The following is a 23,346-nucleotide window of genomic DNA, read 5'->3' on the forward strand; positions in this document are numbered from 1 at the left end:
ACTGCAGGCCCCCTTCACTAGAGAGGAACTCCTCAAGGCCATAAAACAACTAAAAAACAATAAAGCCCCTGGGCCAGACGGCTTCACGCCCTTATTTTTCAAGACCTTATGCAACCAGATCTCCCCACTCCTACTAAACATGTACACGGAGGCCAGAAGGTTGGCCCAGTTCCGGAGAGAACTCTTAGAGTCGTCAATTTTAACAATCCCCAAACCTGATAAGGACCCTTCCCAATGTGAAAGCTATCGCCCAATCTCCCTTATCAATACAGACATGAAGTTATATGCCAAACTATGGACCAATAGACTAAACACTATTCTACCTTCGGTGTTGCATGCAGATCAGGTGGGTTTCACACTAGCTAGAGAGGGACCAGACAATACACGCAGGGTGTTGAGTATCCTTACAGAAGCCAACAGACTTCAATCCCCCTGCTGGCCCTGTCCCTCTATGCCAAAAAGGCGTTTGACAGGGTTAGCTGGGCATATCTTTGGGAGACACTTTCCCATTTTAGTTTTCCGGGTCATAAAGGCAATCTAGGCATTATATTCTGGACCTCATGCCAGAGTCATAGGTCTGGGATTCTGCTCAGATGAGTTCCAGATTACGAATGGCACATGGCAGGGCTGCCCCCTATCCCCCTTGATATTCACATTTGCTATATAGCGATTAGTCCAGGCCGTTAGAATAGCAGAGAATATTCAGCCTTCGAGCGGACAAGATAGCCTTGTTTGCCGACAATATTACACTCTTTCTCTCCAACCCTGAAAGATCTCTGTCAGCCCTGTTCGATCTTATAACACAATTTGGAGAGCTCAGTTACTACAAAATCAATTTCCAAAAAACGGAAGCCCTACCTATTCATATACCTGACCATGTGCTTGCTTCTTTGCAAGCTACATACCGATTCAAATGGTCAAGTGACACTATGAAACATCTGGGGATCCACATAGGTCCAGACCTCCAGGTCGTTAGAACCAAGAATCACGAACGTCTGCTCACAGAGATTCGCCAACTTCTAAATTCTTGGAACTTTCTTGAGGTTTCCTGGATGGGCCATATTACAGCGGTCAAAATGAAAATCCTGCCCAAAATACTTTACTTATTTCATTGTCTCCCTATAAATCTTCCCAAAGAACTGCTAGACAAATACAATGCCCTAATCATGAGATACATTTGGCAGGACAATAAGCCAAGAATAGCCAAGAAGACTCTCCAAAAAGCTATATGAGGCCGGAGGTGTCTCTCTGCCGAATATATAGGCATATTACGAAGCGGCCCGTCTTACACAAATATCTCTCTGGAGCTCGGCGGACAGTGAAACAGGCTGGAAGAAGGTTGAACAATCTCTCAAAACATTGGGTAATTATAACAGAATTATTCTGCAGAATCTAGAAAGCTGGAACTCTATTAGGCATTACACTGAGGTGGCTCCCCATCCTTCACCAGCACATTGGATTCCTGGTCTGCTCAGGGGTCTCCCAGAGTCCCACGTCTCTGTGTGGAGAACATGGGAGATCAACACGATTTCAGAACTCTATGACACTCATTAGATTTGACCCCTCAGATACTTTCTCCACCATTATTGTTGAGATTTGAATGTCATAGACTCCACAGCTTCCTGACTGCCTGGGGCTTCCTGAAAACAGGACTGAGAACAGCTACACAGTGAGAGCATAGATGGGTCTCTGGATCTGGGGTTGATGGGCCACTGTCAGTACACTATCACTTGATTCTAATGGAGACCACAGGAGACAGAACATGGCAGTTCAGGGCATGGGGAGGGGATCTAGGCAAGGAAATCCCTGATGAGGAGTGGGCTAGAGCCATTCTGTTGACAAAAGTGACACTCCATTGTGCCAACTCCTTGGAACTTTTTATGAAGGTGGTTCTACATTGGCACTATACTCCCCTCCAACTAGCCCAGGTGACTGACTCACATTCCTCCAACTGTTGGAGAGATTGGGGGGAGATGGGTTCCGATCTCCACATTTGGTGGAGTTATCCGAAACTTACCCAACTTTGGAAGGAAGTTTTCTCATTACTGACATCACTTCATATTGACATCAGACTGAGCCCCAAAGCTGCGATACTTAATCTATCCCCCCTAGTGCTCCCCAGACATCAGAAACAGTTAGCCATCTTTCTTTTTGCGGCCACCAAACTGGCGGTTGCAAGAGCTTGGAAACAGAGAGACCCTTGCCAGATACAAGCTGTAATAAAAATCATGGACACATTTGCTAGCATGGAAAGACATTTTTACCAGCAGATGGATAGTCTAGATACGTTTTGGAATGTTTGGATCCCTTGGATGGATCACTGAATCTGCTCTCACATGGTCCTTCTACACAGACACACTCACACTGTACCCCCAATATGAATACCCCCCTCTAAACCAGATACAGACTTAATTCCCCCCATGCCAGCCCCCTCCTCTCCTCCCCACCCCTCCTCCTCTCTCTGTCCTCCTACTCATACTGCTGCCCTCTTGCCTGGGAGTGAAATGGTTGTATAGTCTACACAGGTTCTGAATGACCCACGTATTGTGTATACTGGTTGGTAACGACTCCCCCCGGCCAACAAAAGCATGACACCATAAGTATGCGCAATGTTTTGATAGCCTAGATATGCATATCTTTACTGCATCTTTAAGTAGATGTTTTATGCTAGTTTTTTAACAAGGTACCTAAATGTTTAAATTGTTTAAATCGTTTAGATTTCAAGTCAACAAAGTTATACATGAAAGAGAAAGGAAATACAACAGAAGCCTTAAAAATGAATATCAGCATATGTGAACTTTTCTGGACTTATCACCGCAATGGACTTTTCTGACCTAATAGAGTCTCCATATGGATCCACCTGTTTCTCAGGACTGGATTTCCAATGATTAATGTACCTTTGACGCTTATATGATGTATACTTTGACCATTTTGTTAAAGGGATACTAACCCCATATTATTTTCTTTCATGATTCAGCTAGAGCATGCAATTTTAAGCAACTTTCTAATTTACTCCTATTGTCAATTTTTCTTTGTTCTCATGTTATCTTGATTTATATAAGCAGTAATAAAAGCTTATTGGTTTGCTACATTTAGCCACAAATCAGCAAGTACTACCCAGGTGCTGAAAAAAAATGGTCCGGCTCTAAAGCTTACAGTACTGCTTTTTCAAATCAAGATAGCATGAGAACAAAGAAAAATTGATAATAGAAATAAATTAGAAAGGTGCTTAAAATCTCATGCTCTTTCTGAATCATGAAAAAAAAATTGGGTTTAGTATCCCTTTAATAAAGCTCCTTTAAAACTAAAAAAAAAAACTAGCACAACGTTGGGAAGCAAAATAAAAATATATATGAATATATACAAATATATTTATGTGTTTATATGTGTATATACACATATTAACACATAAATATATATGTATATACGCATGTATATAAGCATATAATCCAAGAAAAAAGCAGACACTCTCCGTTTTTAAACTGCAAAATTTACTAAGTGACGTTTCGGGGGTTTCACCCCTGTCCTCAGACTCCCCCGAAACCCCGAAACCTCACTTAGTAAATTTTGCAGTTTAAAAACGGAGAGTGCCTGCTTTTTTCTTGGATTGTTTGAAGCTACTTGCTGTGCACCCCGGACATCATTTGAGAGTGCTTTACCACTTGACATTTTTTTTTTTATATATATATAAGCATATACATATATATTTAATGTAAAAACATAATCCCCAAAAATTTCAAGGAAAAGTCACTTTTCAGTGCCATTATTTTTTCTAACAAACCAAACCCCCTTACTTTAAGCTTTGTGCAGTTATTTTAAAAGAAAATAAAGAAGCTCATATTTTTTATTTTAAAAAAAGAACTGTCCATTTATTTGGGGGCAATTTGGGCACATTTTTTTTAATTAAACAGAGGTCAGACCAGTTTAAAGGGCTCCCACGAGCTCGTAGGAGCATTAACCAGCCATTTGTGATGGTTGGTTATTTAACATGCGCCCGTTATAATAACACTCCACTTGTAATCTAGCCCAAAATTAATCCTATACACCAAAAATCTTCAAGAACACTGAAAGGGTTCATTTTTTTTTTAAACTTAACTAAGAGTAAAAAAAAAAAAAAAAAAAAAAGGTTGTTCAGACTGAATGCTTCAATCAGACTCATAACAGACAATTGAAGGTAATCAGAAACAGCAGGAAAGGGTTAAAAACTTAAAAATTAAGGAGTTAAAAAAATTACAAAAAGGGTCAAATTGTAACTAAAAAAAAAATAAAACAGAAATCACACCTCAAAAGTTCTGATCAGATTGATCACAGTAATAACACTGTGATCAATACTGAAAGAGCTATTATTATTATTATTATTATTTTGACATATTATAGCAGTATACAAGAATTGTGGGACACTTTGTAAGACAGATCTGTCTTCATCTATTGCCTTATATTGAGAGAAGAAGCAGAGAAAGTGCTGACAGCCAATAATTCCACTCATTGGCTGTCACATTGTATCAGTTACTCATCGTCACTACATCTATGCTTTGATTTGATTCTGGGGGACTATCTGAGTTGCCAGGCATGTCCCCCAGTTAGATACACTGCATTTTTTTTAACAAGGAGGGTGTACACATTAGGATGTTCCATGCCGTCCTAATATTCTTAAAGCCCAACGTTTTCAAGGCAACATGGAACGTCCTAACATCCTGAATGGGTTAACGAGCAAAACTGCTTCTTTAGCTTCTTCACTCGCTTACTTGGGGTACAGCTTTTGTACAATTTTAAATTGCACCATGTGATGCGGCACCACAAGTGTCAATTACATGCAGACAGGGTCTCTTCATGAGAATGTGTCCATTTGCAATCTTGATAAATGTTCCTTTATAAAGAAGAATGTGATTTGAGGATGACGAATAGTATAATTAATGCAAAATAAATAAACACATTCTGTTAAATTCAAAAATAGTAAATGGCTACATGTGTGAAGCTAATATAGACATTAACACACAATATTTTGCATAGAGATATTTTGCTATAACATACAGTAATATATCATAGTATAGATCCATGACTATGAATATATAAAAGTGTTTACGTTCGTTCAATTTTTCATCATTCATACATACTGTGAAACATTTATGTAAATATGGTTAAAAACAACATAAATCAACATAAACTCAAACCCTACTAATGTTTTATTTTTTTATTTAATGAAGGTAAATCAAAATGTTTTTAGTTTTAAATATGTGTTTATTTTATGAATAAAATTACTTTTCTTGTTAATCTTAGTAACCTCCATTATTACAGTTAAGAGTTTTGCTCTATCTGCAGTAAGCAAGAATATCTAGGAATGAAACAACATAATTTATGTAAGAACTTACCTGATAAATTCATTTCTTTCATATTGCCAAGCGTCCATGAGCTAGTGACGTATGGGATATACAATCCTACCAGGAGGGGTAAAAGTTTCCCAAACCTCAAAATGCCTATAAATACACCCTCACAATTCAGTTTAACGAATAGCCAAGTAGTGGGGTGAAAAATAAAGGAGTAAAAAGCATCAACAAAGGAATTTGGAAATAATTGTGCTTTATACAAAAAAATCATAACCACCATAAAAAGGGTGGGTCTCATGGACTCTTGTCAATATGAAAGACATGAATTTATCAAGTAAATTCTTACATAAATTATGTTTTCTTTCATGTAATTGGCAAGAGTCCATGAGCTAGTGACTTATACCCAAGGTGAGGAACTCCACACAAGAGTCACTAGAGAGGGAGGGATAAAATAATAACAGTCATTTTCCGCTGAGAAAATTAAATCCACAACCAAAAAAATATGTTTTTTCTCATAAATGAAAGAAAAAAAACTTAAAACATAAGCAGAGAAATCAAACTGAAACAGCTGTCTGAAGAACTTTTCTACCAAAAACTGCTTCTGAAGAAGCAAATACATCAAAACGGTAGAATTTAGTAAATGTATGCAAAGAAGACCAAGTTGCTGCTTTGCAAATCTGATCAACTGAAGCTTCATTCTTAAAAGCCCACGACGTGGAGACTGATCTAGTAGAGTGAGCTGTAATTCTCCAAAGAATTCTTAGGATTAGGACACAAAGAAGGGACAATTTCTCTATTAATGTTGTTAGAATTCACAACCTTAGGTAAGAATTTAAATGAAGTCTGCAAAACTGCCTTATCCTGATGGAAAATCAGAAAAGGAGATTCACAAGAAAGAGGAGATAATTCAGAAACTCTTCTAGCAGAAGAGATGGCCAAAAGGAACAACACTTTCCAAGAAAGTAGTTTAATGTCCAAAGAATGTATAGGCTCAAAAGGAGGAGCCTGTAAGGCCTTCAAAACCAAATTAAGACTCCAAGGAGGAGAGATTGTTTTAATGACAGGCTTGATACGGACCAAAGCCTGTACAAAACAGTGAATATCAGGAAGCTTAGCAATCTTTCAGTGAAATAAAACAGAACGAGCAGAGATTTGTCACTTTAAGGAAATTGTAGACAAACCTTTATCCAAACCATCCTGAAGAAACTGTAAAATTCTAGGAATTCTAAAAGAATGGCAGGAGAATTTATAAGAAGAACACCATGAAATATAAGTCTTCCAAACTCGATAATAAATCTTCATAGAAACAAATAATATAACATAGTATTAATCACTGAGTCAGAGAAACCTCTATGACTAAGCACTAGGCGTTCAATTTCCATACCTTCAAATTTAATGATTTGAGATCCTGATGGAAAAATGGACCTTGAGACAAAAGGTCTAGCCTTAATGGAAGTGGCCAAGGTTGGCAGCATGACATCCAAACAAGATCTGCATACCAAAAACATCCGAACAAGATACACATATCAAAAACATCCGATCAAGATCAGCATACCACAACCTCTGAGGCCATGCTGGAGCTACCAGCAACACAAACTATTGTTCCATGATGATTTTGGAAGAAGAACTAGAGGCAGGAAGATATAAGCAGATTCGTAACACCAAGGAACTGCTAACGCATCCACTGCTTCCGCCTGAGGATCCCTGGACCTGGACAGGTACCTGGGAAGTTTTTTGTTTAGATGGGAAGCCATCAGATCTATTTCTGGAAGACCCCACATCTGAACAATCTGAGAAAACACATCTGGATGGAGCGACCACTCCCCCGGATGTAAAGTCTGGCGGCTGAGATAATCTGCTTCCCAATTGTCTATACCTGGGATAAGAATCACAGAAATTAGACAGGAGCTGGATTCTGCCCACGCAAGTATCCAAGATACTTATTTCATGGCTTGGGGACTGCGAGTCCCACCCTGATGATTGACATATGCCACAGTTGTGATAATGTCTGTCTGAAAACAAATGAACGGTTCTCTCTTCAATAAAAGCCACACCTGAAGAGCCCTGAAGATAGCAGTTCTAATATATTGATTGGTAATCTCACCTCATGATGTTTCCAAACCCCTTGTGCTGTCAGAGATCCCCAGACAGCTCCCCAACCTGAAAGACTTGCTTCTGTTGTGATCACAGTCCAGGTTGGATGAACAAAAGAGGCCCCTTGAACTATACGATGGTAATCTAACCACCAAGTCAGAGAGAGTCGAACATTGGGATTTAAGGATATTAATTGTGATATATTTGTATAATCCCTGCACCATTGGTTCAGCATACAAAGCTGGAGAGGTCTCATATGAAAATGAGCAAAGGGGATTGCGTCCAATGCTGCAGTCATGAGAACTAAAACGTCCATGCACATAGCCACTGAAGGGAATGACTGAGACTGAAGGTTCCGACAAGCTGAAACCAATTTTAATTGTCTCTTGTCTGTTAGAGTCATGGACACTGAATCTATCTGGAAACCTAAAAAGGTGACCCTTGTCTGAGGAATCAAAGAACTTTTTGGTAAATTGATCCTCCAACCATATCTTTGAAGAAACAACACTAGTTGATTTGTGTGAGATTTAGCAGAATGTAAAGACTGAGCTAGTACCAAGATATCGTCCGCAATACCCCGTTCTCTGATTACAGAGAGTATGGCACCGACAACCTTCGAAAAGATTCTTGGAGCTGTCGCTAGGCCAAATGGAAGAGCGACAAATTGGTGATGCTTGTCTAGAAAAGAGAATCTCAGAAACTGATAATGGCCTGGATGAATCGGAATATGAATATAAATATCATGTTAGTCTATTGTGGACATATAATGCCCTTGCTGAACAAAAGGCAGAATAGTCCTTATAGTCACCATTTTGAAAGTTGGCACTCTTACATAACGATTCAAAACTTTCAGATCCAGAACTGGCCTGAAATAATTTTCTTTCTTTGGGACAATGAATAGATTTGAATAAAACACCAAACCCTGTTCCTGAAATGGAACTGGTATGATTATCCCTGAAAGCTCCAGGTCTGAAACACACTTCATAAAAGCTTGAGCCTTTACTGGATTTACTGGGATGAGTGAGAGAAAAAACCTTCTCACAGGAGGTCTTACTCTGAATCCTATTAGGTACCCTTGAGAGATAATACACTGAATCCAATGATTTTGGACAGACTCTGCCCAAATGTTTTGGACGAATCTTAATCTGCCCCCTACCAGCTGAGCTCGAATGAAGGCTGCACTTCATGCAGACTTGAGGGCTGGCTTTGGTTTCTTAAGCAGTTTGGATTTACTCCAACTTGAAGAAGGTTTCCAATTGGAACCCGATTCTTTGGGGGATGGATTAGGTTTCTGTTCCTTATTTTGTCAAAAGGAACTAAAGCGGTTAAAAGCTTTAGATTTACCCTTAGGTCTTTTATCCTGAGGCAAAAAAACTCCCTTCCCCCCAGTGACAGTTTAAATAATCGAATCCAACTGAGAACCAAATAACGTATTACCTTGGAAAGAAAGAGATAGTAATCTAGACTTAGATACCATGTCAGCATTCCAATATTTAAGCCACAAAGCTCTTCTAGCTAAAAAGCTAAAGACATAGATTTAACATCAATTTTGATGATATAAAAAATGGCATCACAAATAAAATGATTAGCATGTTGAAGCAAGCAAACAATGCTAGACAAATCAGGATCCGTTTCCTGTTGCGCTAAACTTTCCAACCAAAATGTTGATGTAGCTGCAACATCAGCCATAGAAATGGCAGTCCTGAGGAGATGACCAGAATATAAATATGCTTTCCTTAGATAAGGTTCAAGTTTCCTATCTAAAGGGTCTTTAAAAGAAGTACTATCTTCCATAGGAATAGTAGTACGTTTAGCAAGAGTAGAAATAGCCCCATCAACTTTGGGGACCTTTTCCCAAAACTCCAATCTAACTGCTGGCAAAGGATACAATTGTTTAAACCTTGAAGAAGGAATAAAAGTACCAAGCCTATTCCATTCCTTAGAAATCATATCAGAAATAGCATCAGGAACTGAAAAAACCTCTGGAGTAACCACAGGAGGTTTATAAACAGAATTTAAATGTATACTAAATTTAATATCAAGAGGACTTGTTTCCTGAATATCCAATGTAATCAACACTTCTTTTAACAAGGAATGAATATACTCCATTTTAAATAAATAAGTAGATTTGTCAGTGTCAATATCTGAGGAAGGATCTTCTGAATCAGATAGATCCTCGTCAGATGAGGATAATTCAGTATGTTGTCGGTCATTAGAAATTTCATCAACTTTATGAGAAGTTTTAAAAGACCTTTTTATGTTTATTAGAAGGCGGAATGGAAGACAAAGCCTTCTGAATCGCATCAGCAATAACATTTTTATATTCACAGGTATATCTTGTACATTAGATGTTGAAGGAACAACAGGCATAGTACTATTACTGATGGACACATTTTCTGCATGTAAAAGCTTATCATGACAACTATTACATAAAACAGCTGGAGATATAATCTCCACAAATTTACAACAAATGCACTTAGCTTTGGTAGAACTGTTATCATGCTGCAGGGTCCCAACAGTGGTTTCTGAGACAGGATCAGATTTAGACATCTTGCACATGTAACAGAAAAACAACATATAAAGCAAAATGATTTCCTTATATGGCAGTTTCAGGAATGGGAAAAAAATGCAAACAGCATAGCCCTCTAACATACAAAAAGGCAAGATGCACATAGGAATGGGGTTTAAATAATGAAATTATTTGGCGCCAAGTATGACGCACAACGTAACTGAAATTACACACTCATTGACAACGCAACCTTGAGCAAGGAACTCAGCATCAACTAAGATGCCGGAAATGAAAAAATTTGCATAATCGGACGTAACTTTGCGTAAAAAAATTCTCACGCCAAGAATGACGCAATACACTTTGGCATTTTGCGCCCTCGTGAGCCTAATTTTGCCCACGAAATTTAAAGAGAAAACAGTCAATAGAAAAAAGACTATACCCCAGGTAAGAAAAAATATTTTCCCAAATATGAAACTGACAGTCTGCAAAAGGAAATATACATAAACCTGACTCATGGCAAATATAAGTACAATACATATATTTAGAACTTTATATTAATACATAAAGTGCCAAACTATAGCTGAGAGTGTCTTAAGTAATGAAAACATACTTACCAAAAGACACCCATCCACATATAGCAGATAGCCAAACCAGTACTGAATCAGTTATCAATAGAGGTAATGGAATTTGAGAGTATATCGTCGATCTGAATAAGGGAGGTAGGAGATGAATCTCTACGATTGATAACAGAGAACCTATGAAATAGATCTTCCGTGAGGAAAACCATTGCATTAAAAATGTGATACTCCCTTCACAACCCTCTGACATTCACTGTACTCTGAGAGGAATAGGGCTTTAAATGCTGAGAAGCGCATAACAATGTAGAATCTAAGCACAAACTTCACCACCTCCATAGGAGGCAAAGTTTGTAAAACTGAATTGTGGGTGTGGTGAGGGGTGTATTTATAGGCATTTTGAGGTTTGGGAAACTTTGCCCCTCCTGGTAGGATTGTATATCCCATTAGTCACTAGCTCATGGACTCTTGCCAATTACATGAAATAATTTATTTGTTTCCAGCAGTTTTTATGCACTTATTATTTTCACCTTGTTTAATTGCAGCCCCAATAAATGCTCAATCCTTTTAAGGCACTCTTTAATATGACTGATACAAATAGAATAAACATATATTTTAAAATTAGTGCATGCAAACTTTGTAGAAAATTAGTTACAAGAATTTAAATAAAATTATAAATAGTAGACATGTGCAGCACTAAATAATTCATTTCAGACAAATCATTTGAATAAATATTCTGAAAAATTAGTTTTTCATTATATTCCCGTTTACTGCAATTCTCGGTATCTGGTTCTTTTAAAACAAACTGAATACTGAATATTCATTAACATTTCCATTTCTTTAAAATTTATGCAAATGCTCTCTACTCCTCTCACCTCGATACTTACCTGAAGCACACTGGGGAGCCGCGCTAATCCTTTTCTTCTTCAAAGACTCCTGGGTGCTACAGGCATATCAGCTCAGTGGGTCCCCTCTCCTTTAGCACAGGCAAGGGGGGCGTGCTAATCTGACCCTTCTTCACAGAGTCCAGGACCTAATTCTTCTAGCCCCAACCACAAAACAGTGACCTTCCTCAACCTCTAAAGTCCATAAAACCTACCCACAAATGTTTGGAGGTCTGTTGTATGTTTATGTATGTACAGAAGTATTTGCTTTTATGTAAAATTAAAAACTATACTATATTAAAATTCCAGGCCTCTCAGAAGGAACAGTTCCTACTGTGGGGGCTGCAATTAATGTAAGGTGATACAATTTTGAATCATTTTAAATGTAAGTGATATGGCACAAGGGTGTACTCACTTCTTTTGTATACTGCTCCAGTTAGCGATGACCTGAACTCTGTAAAGAAGGTCAGATTAGTGTGTCTTCAGCCTACGCTAAAGTAGAAGGGACCACTATGTGAATGTACTGTAGCACGCTGGGAAGCCACGCTAATATGAGCTTTGGCGCAGTCCAGGAATCTATGAAGTAGAAGAGGAGTAGCCCGGTTCCGCAGCTGGCTACAGGTAAGTAATACACCTAATTAAAAGAAAAATGTATATAATCATGAATTTTTCAGTGCCAGTTTATGGGTCTGGAGTGGAAGACTTTGGTGGGTCTATTTGCGGGAATGAATTTAACACAGATTTGGTAATACGCAGTTAAACGCTTACATTATTTGGATATGTATAAAAAACAATTTGTATATACGTATACACTAATAAATAATGTTAATATTCTGTTACCTAAAAATATGTTTTTATTTTCAGCTGGCAGCAAGCTGAGGCCTTTTATAACAATGAGTAGGATGGAAATTCATATGGAAGCAGGCAGAGCAGGAATGTAGAAATACAGAGGGATAGGCACACACACATACTGTATATGCAAACCAACACACATACCTACAGATACCCAAAGGGATAGGCACGCAAACATACATGCAGATACATACACAAACATGCAGACAGGGACACCAATGGCCCGATGATCTAAAGGTTTGTTGGCTGGCGAGATTAGAAAAGAATGCTTGCCAGTTCTTCTATTTCCCTAGTAGAAAGATCTAAAGCCACTTTTTACCCTGAAAACAGGGTGTTTTCCTAAGGGGCATATACTGCATTTTTGTATAGGGAGGATATGCGAACATAACAAAAGTGCACAATTAAATTTGTATTTTAAAAATCTTACAAAGGATTCACACAAAAATATGCAGGAAACAAATTGTATGAACAAAATAAAAATAAATTGCGCTAAGGTTCTGACCTTAAAAATATATTATCTTATTAATATATGTAGCCACACCAAATAAATATAAAATAATTATAAAATGCACACTTCTCATATGCTTATTCTATACCTTCTAAATTGTGTTTGTTATTTACCTTATGTTAAAAAACCGTACCAGAATAAAAATGTAAATATAATGTTAAAATATTACAATCCTAAAATTTTAAAATCTTAAAAGATCATAAGGCAAGGTTGAACTTGTTGATACAGTTCCTGATGTTTTGGTTAACTGTATTTAACAGTCTTTTTACAATACCTTTATAGGGTTACCCTTATACAAGGGTCAACATATGAAGTCTGGAGGAGCTGTCTGCTGGGAAATCTCCTGTTTATAATAGGACCCAACGGTGTTATAGAAAATTCTATATAAGTCTCCTGGTGGAATTTTAGGGAATATTCTTTTTGGTAACAGATGCAGTTATGATGCCGTATCTGTGCCGCATTTGTCCAGCCAGGTGTTCCAGGACCTTAGCTCAGATGCAAAAACATAGAAGAGAAAAGAAGAAAAAGGCGCACAGGGCAAGACTCAAGTGAAGAGCGTTTATTATAAATTACTGCACACGCAAAACAAATTGCACTTACTAGATTCAAAAATAAAATGAGCATTCAAGTGGAGCGTTGTGTTCTTACAGCTACCTTGTATCACACGCCAAGCATAGTTGGTCTGCCTTTATACAGCTACAAACAACGCCAGGGACTGTTTCCAGATCCTCTGCCAAAACTCTGTGTAACTCGTGGGGACAGAAACGACTTGTGAGTCACTAGCACCTCCAGATGATATGCAGAGCCTAACGCGTTTCCCCCGATCTACGGCCGGGCTTCTTCAAGAGGCAAGTTAAAGGACTGATATCCCTGATAGTACGCCTTTTGGATTTAAAGGCATAATGTCCAATCATGGTAGAGAGGTGTGTTCAATGATCAATCCGAATTGGAGATGTGTCTAGTGGTTCCATCATTACATAAAAGTGCATCAAAAGTCTAACATATCATGTACTATAAATTGTAAAACCTATAATATGATATATCGATAGAAAATTTGCAACGTTAAAAGTTTTAAAATGTTTGAGAGATTTAACATATAGAAATGCGTAAAAACCTTAAAAACATAGTGCGCTTAGCATACACTATATATCCTGAAAATGCATTTTCAAGCAGTATAGAAAACAAGTGTACATTACATTTTAGAATTTAAAGTTACAACTAAGAACCTATGCACTTTTAGTGGATATAAACTAGAGACCTATATATATTGGTAAAAGTGCTACAACTAAAAAGGAGTTTGCATAGAGCTTTAACACACTAGTTCAATGACAGCTACGCTATTTCTTGAGCCCTAAAACGTTCATACAAAAAAAACTACTACCTATCACAGTGCTTCTTTAATCACAGCTATATTAGGAGCTCGAAATTAACAAAAAGGCTATACTTGCCTATCAAACAGTTGTTTAGAGCCTAGTGTTAGGATGTCTGAAGAGAGATATACTACAAATAAAATCATTAAAATTAAATAAATTTAAGAACATATTTTAACTGCCATTATTAAGGGTTAACCACAAGAAGGAAAATTATAAAACAATAGAATTAGACTATATTTAATATTAAACCAAAACCATAGCTGCAACTAGAATATACTGTTTTATGTTTATTTACTTGGCTGCATATACTAAGTTTCCCTAATAATTATGGTGTACCTTATTGCGAATATAAAAATATTGAATTTGACTACATAAAAGCTGCTACGTCTATATCAATGTTGAGACCTAGAGGTTGTAATGTCTTTAACCTATAGATCCATTTGGTCTCTAATTTTCTAAGTGCAAGTAACCTATTAGGTTTTGATTGAGGGACCCAGTCTATGATCTGTATTTTCAGAGAACTGGGGATGCTACCATCACAATCAAGGAAATGTTTGGGAACACTATGTTTGACTAATGTTTCTTTAATATTATAAATGTGTTCATTAAATCTGCGTCTGGACTTCCTTTTTGTACGGCCAACATATAAGAGGCCACACACACATTCTAATAAATATGCAATGTATGTAGAATCACAGTTGCTTTTAAACATAATATTAAATGTTTCTGTTGATTCACTATTGTGAAAGGTTGGAGTTTTATTAATGTGTTTGCACATATCGCACCTTGTTTTGCCGCATCTCATCGTGCCTTTCCATTCTTTAAGCCAATTGCTACCACCTTTGTCATTATCCATCTTCTTAAATGGCTTGAATTTACTTGGAGCTAGTATATTTTTAAGACTTTTGCCGTTTTTTTAGGTTATAGTGGGTTTAGTATCTAAGTGTGGCCCTAAAAGGGGATCAGATCTTAATAAGGGCCAGTGTTTTTTGAGAATACTTTCTAACTTCTTTGAACCTTCATAAAAGTTAGTAATACATCTTATAGGGTTACTCTTAGTGGATTCTAATTTTATAAGTTCCTCTTGTATATTAGACCCTAGGGCTGCTGGGTGTCCATTTTGTTTGCTAAGGAAAAAAAAATTGTACTGTTAACGTGCATCAAAAATTGAAACAAAACTCTTCACCAAAAATCAAATTTTATCAAAAATAGCAAATTTGTATGTAAATTACCCAGGAATAAATCTTATTAACTATGCACAGAGTAAATTGTAATTTAAGTACACTGGATGTGCAAAAATCACTAAGAAATTAGTACAACATACAAAGTGTAACTGTTTTTTTGTACAATGGGCTGAATAGAAGCATCATTCTGTAAAGATTTTCACACTACAAACAGGGGTCAAGTCCTACAAAAAAAAGTGTGGGAACTCACCAAGATTTCCAAACCCCTCATAATTAGGGATATAAAACCGATTTGTTTTTTTCATTCATGATTCAGATAAAGCATGCAATTTTTGCCACCAGTCAGCAAGTGCTACCCAGGGTCTGAACCAAAAATGGGCTGGTTCCTAAGCTTACATTCCTGCTTTTTTTAAATAAAGATACCAAGAGAACGAAAATAAGAGTAAATTAGAAAGTTGCTTAGAATTGCATGCTCTATCTGAATCATGAAAGAAAAATGTGAGGTTTCATATACCTTTAATATTTTTTATATAGACACATACACACATAAACACAGTCTCTTACACACACACACACACACACACACACAGATATACACTCTCTCATAGTAATACACTCTCTCAGATACAAATAAGTTCTCATACACACACAGATACACACTCTCTCACAGTAATACACTCTCTCAGATACAAATAAGTTCTCATACACACACAGATACACTTTCTCTCTTGCAAACACAAACAGAGAAACACACGCTCACCCCCAGACACCGAAAAACACACACTCTCCCCCCCCCACACACAGAGAAATACACTCACACACATGCACACATACAAAAATACTCTCTCACACACACACTCAAGATACACTCTCACACACACACACACACACTCAGATACACTCACACTCATACACACTCAGATACACTCACACACACTCAGATACACTCACACCCACTCAGATACACTCACACACACTCAGATAAACACACACACACACATACTCATATACACTTACTCACACACACTCACACTCAGATACACTCACACACACACTCAGATACACTCACACCCACTCACACACACTTACACTCAGATACACTCACACTCAGATACACTCACACTCAGTCTCTTACACATATACACACACATATATACACTCTCAAACACATATAACAATGCTGGTTGGATCAGTGTCAATACTACATAGTATCATGAGTTTAACCCATTTGAGTGTGTGTCTTACTCTAATTCTTATTCTCCTCTTTTATGTAATTATCTCCATTTAAATGTTACACTCTCTACTACCCTGTTGTTGTTTTTTTTTCTTTTTCCCCCATCCATGTTTGCTTCTGTCTCATTCATTTGTGCAATTTTGTTTCTTCTATGTTTCTCTATCTCTCAAAAATGAAAAAGTAAACAAAATAATAACTAAAAACTGAAATAAGAATGAAATCACCTGTGTTTCCACTACATAATCTTGCACTGTTAGTGCATGTTCCTTATGACAATGATAATATGATAATACATTTGAATAACTGCACTCCCACAGTGTAATCAGACACACGGTGCTGCTCTGAAGAGTCCAGTCCAGCTTACTGCCTGCCACTTCTGCTGGTACTGACCCTTCAGTCCCCAGCACCAGCTGACTCACTCTGTGGTGTGGTTCTGTTCACCAAGCAACTATAACATCACTTAGAAGAGTAAGGATACTGCAAGAATAGCACTTTATACACACACAATACACACTACACGCAACAGAGAGCACACATCATACATATACAGACACACAACAGATAACACACACATAGTCTTGCAGTACTAGGATTGTCAGCTTTGTTTGCAAAAAATACCATCCTTGCTAATTAGTATAATTAATTATGCAAATGTTACATAACAGGAAGTGAAATCACAGGTAGTAACATTCGCACCAAAACCAAAAAAGAAGAAAAATAATAAAATAAGGTTAACAGAGAAAACAAAAATCTAAACACCTTTACTAAATAAACCCAGAACATCATAGCTACAAACAGATATCCATAGCACCTGTATACACACAGGTAGGGATGGGCGAATGTTTCGCAACATTCGAAAAACGGCACAAATTTTAACACGTTCGTTCGTTCGAAACGAATTTTGAATGTTTACATAACATTATAACATTCGATTTTCGAATGTTCGGTTTCGAATTTTACGATTACATTCGAAAATATTCTTTTCGAAAAATTCGAATTTAGATTGTAATAGTATTTCTAATGCTTTTTCTTTAAATGTAATATTCGAATTATGCAATACGTGTATTCGAATTCGAAAAATTTGAATTTAGATTGTAATAGTATTTCTAATGCTTTTTCTTTAAATGTAATATTCGAATTATGCAATATTCGAATTCGAAAAATTTGAATTTAGATTGTAATAGTATTTCTAATGCTTTTTCTTTAAATGTAATATTCGAATTATGCAATACGTGTATTCGAATTCGAAAAATTCGAATTTAGATTGTAATAGTATTTCTAATGCTTTTTCTTTAAATGTAATATTCGAATTATGCAATACGTGTATTCGAATTCGAAAAATTCGAATTTAGATTGTAATAGTATTTCTAATGCTTTTTCTTTAAATGTAATATTCAAATTATGCAATATTCTAATTTGAAAAATTCGAATTTATATTCGAATTCGAAAAATTCAAATTTATATGTTTGTAATAGTATTTCTAATGCTTTCTTTAAATGTAATATTCGAATTATGCAATATTCTATATGGAAACATTTGAAATGATATATTTGTATCTATTTATGTATCAATTTACTAGATTCCAGCCCTACCACATGAACTATTTAACTTCTGAATAGTATTTGTTAAATAGAATGTTAAATTCGAAATTTCGAATGTGGACATTCAATATAATTATAAACATTCGAATTCGAAAGTGACATTCGAAAACTGTAAATAACATTCGATTTTCGAATTTTTAAGAATATTCGTTCTTATCGACATTCGGATTTAGAATTCGAATTTCGGTAATAACATTCGTTCTACATTCGAAATTCGAAAATTTACACATTCGCCCATCCCTGCACACAGGTATACCCAAGGCACCCACAAGCAACTACATATTTACATAGACTCCTACCTGTATATACACAAAACCAGAACAACAATAAGACAAACAGCAACCCACAGACAAGAAGTCACAGGCATCCACACATATGTGCACATGTATACATACAGAAATCCACAAACAAGCTCCCACAGACTCAGGCACAGACATGCACACACAAACATACTTCAAGTCACCCACAGACACACATAAACAGGACAATTCACATGCACATTTAACTTAAAGTGAAGGTAAAGTTACCTTGACGCTGATCTTTGTAGAAAATAAATAGGACTTTAATTTATCATTTTTTTAAAATGTTTATTCTAAATCCAGTAATCCCACTTTTAAATGCATTGTTGCCGCTTTGCTAAATCAACCGTTTTTTTTTTTTTTTTTTTATCTTTGGGTCACATTTTTAGTTCAGCCAGTTGAATTTCTGGCCGTTAGGTAGCCGTGATCCTATGTCATCCGCCTACTTGAGGATATGTGCATGCGCTACACTCTATTGATTCATCGGACAGTAAACGTGCATTTGCGTACTAGTTTGGTTCACGGCCGCATTGAAAACAGAGAAGAGCATTCATTTTGGATTGATTCAAAGACTTTTTGCGCAGAAGAAGAAGAACCGATTGCGCAGAAGAACATTAAATTGCCAAGTGGCGCATGCGATGTGTCACGGAGCATCGTGAACCCACTTTAGGAAGACGTAGAAAGCGGATGGGACTGCTTTCTACGTCAAACACAAGAAAAGCCGGAACTGGTATGTGGGAGGAGTTAGACATAGAAACGGTAGGGAGATAACGATTTAAAAGTAAGAAGATTAGAAGAAAAATAAAATAAATAAATTTAGCGATTAGGTTAGGGTAAGATTAATAAATGCACTCCTGTATTTCAGATGCTTAAACTTAACCTTTACTTTAGGCACACATGTATAGACAAAGGCACATAACCCACATACATATACATGACACCACATACTCTGAGATATACATTTTGGGGATTAAAAGTTTTAGAGGGATAATTAACATTAGCCAAAAGTTGATGAATAGGCTGAGTGAACTAAATAAGGGGTTAATCTTTTTTAAGATAAAAAATAAAATAGCTACTTTTTAAATATAGTTAATACAGACATCCCAAGTCTCCCTGAAGTTCAGGGAGTCTCCCTGATTGTAATAGCGACTCCCTGATGCCAGCAAATGGAATGCAATCTCCCTGAAACTCCAAGTACCATGATCCAATGTGGCCCAAATCCAGAAAGTGTTTCTTTAAGGAATGCCTTTAGTTGCTGGGACGTTATAGGACCATCAAAGCATGGATCAGTAACCAAAAAGCCCCCACTGATTCTAATAAAATAAGACACAAATACTATCTTATTTACTGCACGTAATTAAACTTCGTAATGTAAAATATTTAAGCATTCAACAAGCGTACGATCACTGGAAAATACGTTTGTTGTATGTGTCTGTGCAATAAAGCTACTTTTTTGTTTAATGTGACTTTAGTGGGAAGCTACTTTAATGATAAGTCTCTATCTTATTTCGGGTTTTAAGGTGTCCAATATATAACTGGGAGGGAGGGGGGGTAGCGGTGCAGTAGCGGGTGAAGCCACCTCCCTGAAATGAGTTTTTGCAGGTCGGGATGTCTGTTAATAAACTTACACAGCAGCAGTATAGAGAGGAGAGTGAAGGGGAGGAGGAAAGCAGCAGTTTAGTTGCAACGAAGCACTGATGTAGTGTAATCTGTCAGACAAGGAGGAGGAGGCAGCAGCAGTATAGAGGAGGGTGAAGGGGAGGAGGAAAGCACTGATGTAGTGTAATCTGTAATCTGTCAGACAAGGAGGAGGAGGAAGCAGCAGCAGTATAGAGAGGAGGGTGAAGGGGAGGGGGAAAGTAGCAGTTTAGTTGCAACGAAGCACTGATGTAGTGTAATCTGTCAGACAAGGAGGCAGCAGCAGTATAGAGGAGGGTGAAGCGGAGGAGGAAAGCAGCAGTTTAGTTGCAACGAAGCACTGATGTAGTATAATCTGTAATCTGTCAGACAAGGAGGAGGAGGCAGCAGCAGTATAGAGAGGAGAGTGAACGGGAGGGGGAAAGCAGCAGATGGGCTTACAAATTTAGCACTTATATCCCATGTGTGGCTAATTGCAGGAACACAGGAACGCTGCTACTAGTTGCTGTATAAAGGTGCATCTGCCTTGAAGGCTGCAATCAGTAGCGGTGCCTGTAATCTTCATGCCTGTTCATGCCTATGTATGCATTTTCTATGCTCTGTCTCATTACCCCTCACTTTAGCTCCACCCACCTGCAGGAGAATAAAGTTTTGTGGTTCCACTTCCGTGTCTGTATGGCTACTGCTCTATGCACCTTACTAGCATTATCATAAAGTAAAAACACGGTAAAAGCACAGCACCAATATTACTTCTAAAAATAAAATAAAATCTGTTTTTTGGTGCATAAATTTAAAAACAAATAAAGTTGTTGTGCGGGACTATTTTTGCAGAGGGAACGTAGTTCCCTCTGCAAAAATAGTGCAGGAACGCTGTCGACCCCTGACTAAAAATCTCAGTTTGTTCTCACAAAACTAAAAGATGACGAGCGCTTTTCTCAAAATACTTATAACCCTAATAGAAAAACCCATGCATATGAAAATATAGGTAATCGTAAGATGTTATACGCAGAAAGGTGCAGCATAATGGGATTTCTATTATTTGCAGGATTACATTTGTAAAGTGCTCCCTGTTCACTGCTAACTTTGCTTCACGGTATGGTGTCCCTTTCTAGCAAGCTCCATTATTTTCAATAAGAGACATCTCACCATTCTCAGGGACTGCCCTTTTTTACGATAATTCCACCAGATCAGCCCCTGTGAGGGTCGGTATGAAAACCCATGTCTAAACTTGCGAGGTAGGGACACCAAGAGAGGCAGGGACACCAGGAGAGGCAGGGAAACCAGGAGAGACAGGGCCACCAAGAGAGGCAGGGACACCAGGAGAGGCAGGGACACCAGGAGAGACAGGGCCACCAAGAGAGCCAGGGACACCAGGAGAGGCAGGGACACCAAGAGAGACAGGGACACCAGGAGAGGCAGGGAAACCAGGAGAGACAGGGACACCAGGAGAGGCAGGGACACCAAGAGAGACAGGGACACCAGGAGAGGCAGGGAAACCAGGAGAGACAGGGAAACCAGGAGAGACAGGGACACCAGGAGAGGCAGGGAAACCAGGAGAGACAGGGACACCAGGAGAGGCAGGGACACCAAGAGAGACAGGGACACCAGGAGAGGCAGGGAAACCAGGAGAGACAGGGACACCAGGAGAGGCAGGGAAACCAGGAGAGACAGGGACACCAAGAGAGACAGGGACACCAGGAGAGGCAGGGACAGAAAGACAGGGAAAGACAGGGAACAGTTTCCAATTTACTTGTATTATCAAATTTGCTTGATTCTCATGACACTCTTAGTTACCTAGAGCATACCTATGTAGGTAGCGTGGACGTGTCTGGGGCACTGCATGGTAGGAAACACTGCTGCCATCTTGTGATATTGAAAATGTACAACAATGTTAAATGTTTTCTTGCAAAACTGCTGCTATTATGTCAGACACGTGAACACACTTGAGCCTACCTGCTTGCTTTTGAACAAGGGAATTAAGTCAATTTTAAAAAATTAAGTAAAATTTTAAACTTTTTAAAAATTGTATACTAAGACATAAACGCATATGTTTGGGTTTTATTTTCTTTTAAATCTCAATTCTATCAGGATTGTTTAAATTTCTTTCTCTAATTTTAAAATAGAAGGTTTTCTTTTTTTCAGCTGATCTTACAATCATCTATAGATATATAGTTATAGCTATGTATTCTACGTTAACAGTATCATATATATATATAGAAATGTATATTTAATAATGAAATATACATAGTAATGTAAAATATGCATAATCGCGCATTGGGTTCTCAATTTAAGACTAACACGGGTTAGCGCACATGGAGAATTGCTATCTTCAATGTGTGTTATTGAAATTTAAATATAAAATATTTTAAAAAAATTATAAAAGTTATTTAAAATTATTCTATGGATTATTAGAATATTTTACAGTATGTATAATAATTTTAAAAACCATCATATATATATATATATATAAATATATATATATATATATATATATATATATATATATATATATATATATATATATATATATATGTATTTATGAATAAATAGAACATATTTTTCTATGTTAAGAACATTGGAATGTGAAATATTCATATTTTCATGTTGGGTTAGCGCACTTGAGAATATGCAATCGGGTTTGCACGTGAGAAGGCTTTTTTTCAGTTTTTGCACTATATTCTAAGTTCATCTTTTTACATGCGTCAGGTTAGTGCACAAGCAGAAACTGTTTACTTTCAACTCATAAAATGAGCTCTACCCAACGCGCGAAAAAAACTTACTTCTAGTGCAGTTAGTGCTCCACTTGTAATATGGCTCTTAGTGTACACTGTCCTTTAAATGTGAGCCTCCTTAAATAGTAGCCTTTCTCATGAATGATTAAATGTTTTTAAGCTTACTAATCTCTTTGACAATATAGAAAGAAATATTTAGTTATTTACAGGTTACCTACTGACCAGTAATATTCTAATGAGGTCTTATGTTCCCCTTCTAATGTTCATTAATATTAATGAAACATTTCTAGACTGACTGCACACATCAGAACATATTATCACATAACAACCGACAATCTGAAGGTGACATTTACACAGTTTGATCATAAACAAAAGATAAGAAAAAAAATACATTGGATTCTATTATTTGCCGTGGATTCTCTCCAGGGAAAAAGTCGAAAATAGTCTCTCTCTAACACCTGCACATTTCTTTTTTCAATTTGAAAGAAAACACAGGGAATCACTGAAGTATATCTACTATTACAATGATTATATAGTAT

The 23,346-nt window shown here is 37.1% G+C and overlaps 1 protein-coding gene across 1 annotated transcript; it reads left to right on the top strand.

Moving 5' to 3' along the window:
- Positions 1-1,739: 1,739 nt before the first annotated feature.
- On the top strand, positions 1,740-21,847 carry LOC128661729 (collagen alpha-1(III) chain-like). Its single transcript, XM_053715951.1, has 2 exons — positions 1,740-1,928; positions 21,311-21,847. Exons 1-2 carry the CDS (start codon positions 1,740-1,742, stop codon positions 21,845-21,847), a joined length of 726 nt encoding a protein of 241 aa, XP_053571926.1.
- The last annotated feature ends 1,499 nt before the right edge of the window (positions 21,848-23,346 follow it).

The sequence above is a fragment of the Bombina bombina genome, chromosome 5 (assembly GCF_027579735.1).
Source record: "Bombina bombina isolate aBomBom1 chromosome 5, aBomBom1.pri, whole genome shotgun sequence".
NCBI classification, from domain to species: Eukaryota; Metazoa; Chordata; class Amphibia; order Anura; family Bombinatoridae; genus Bombina; species Bombina bombina.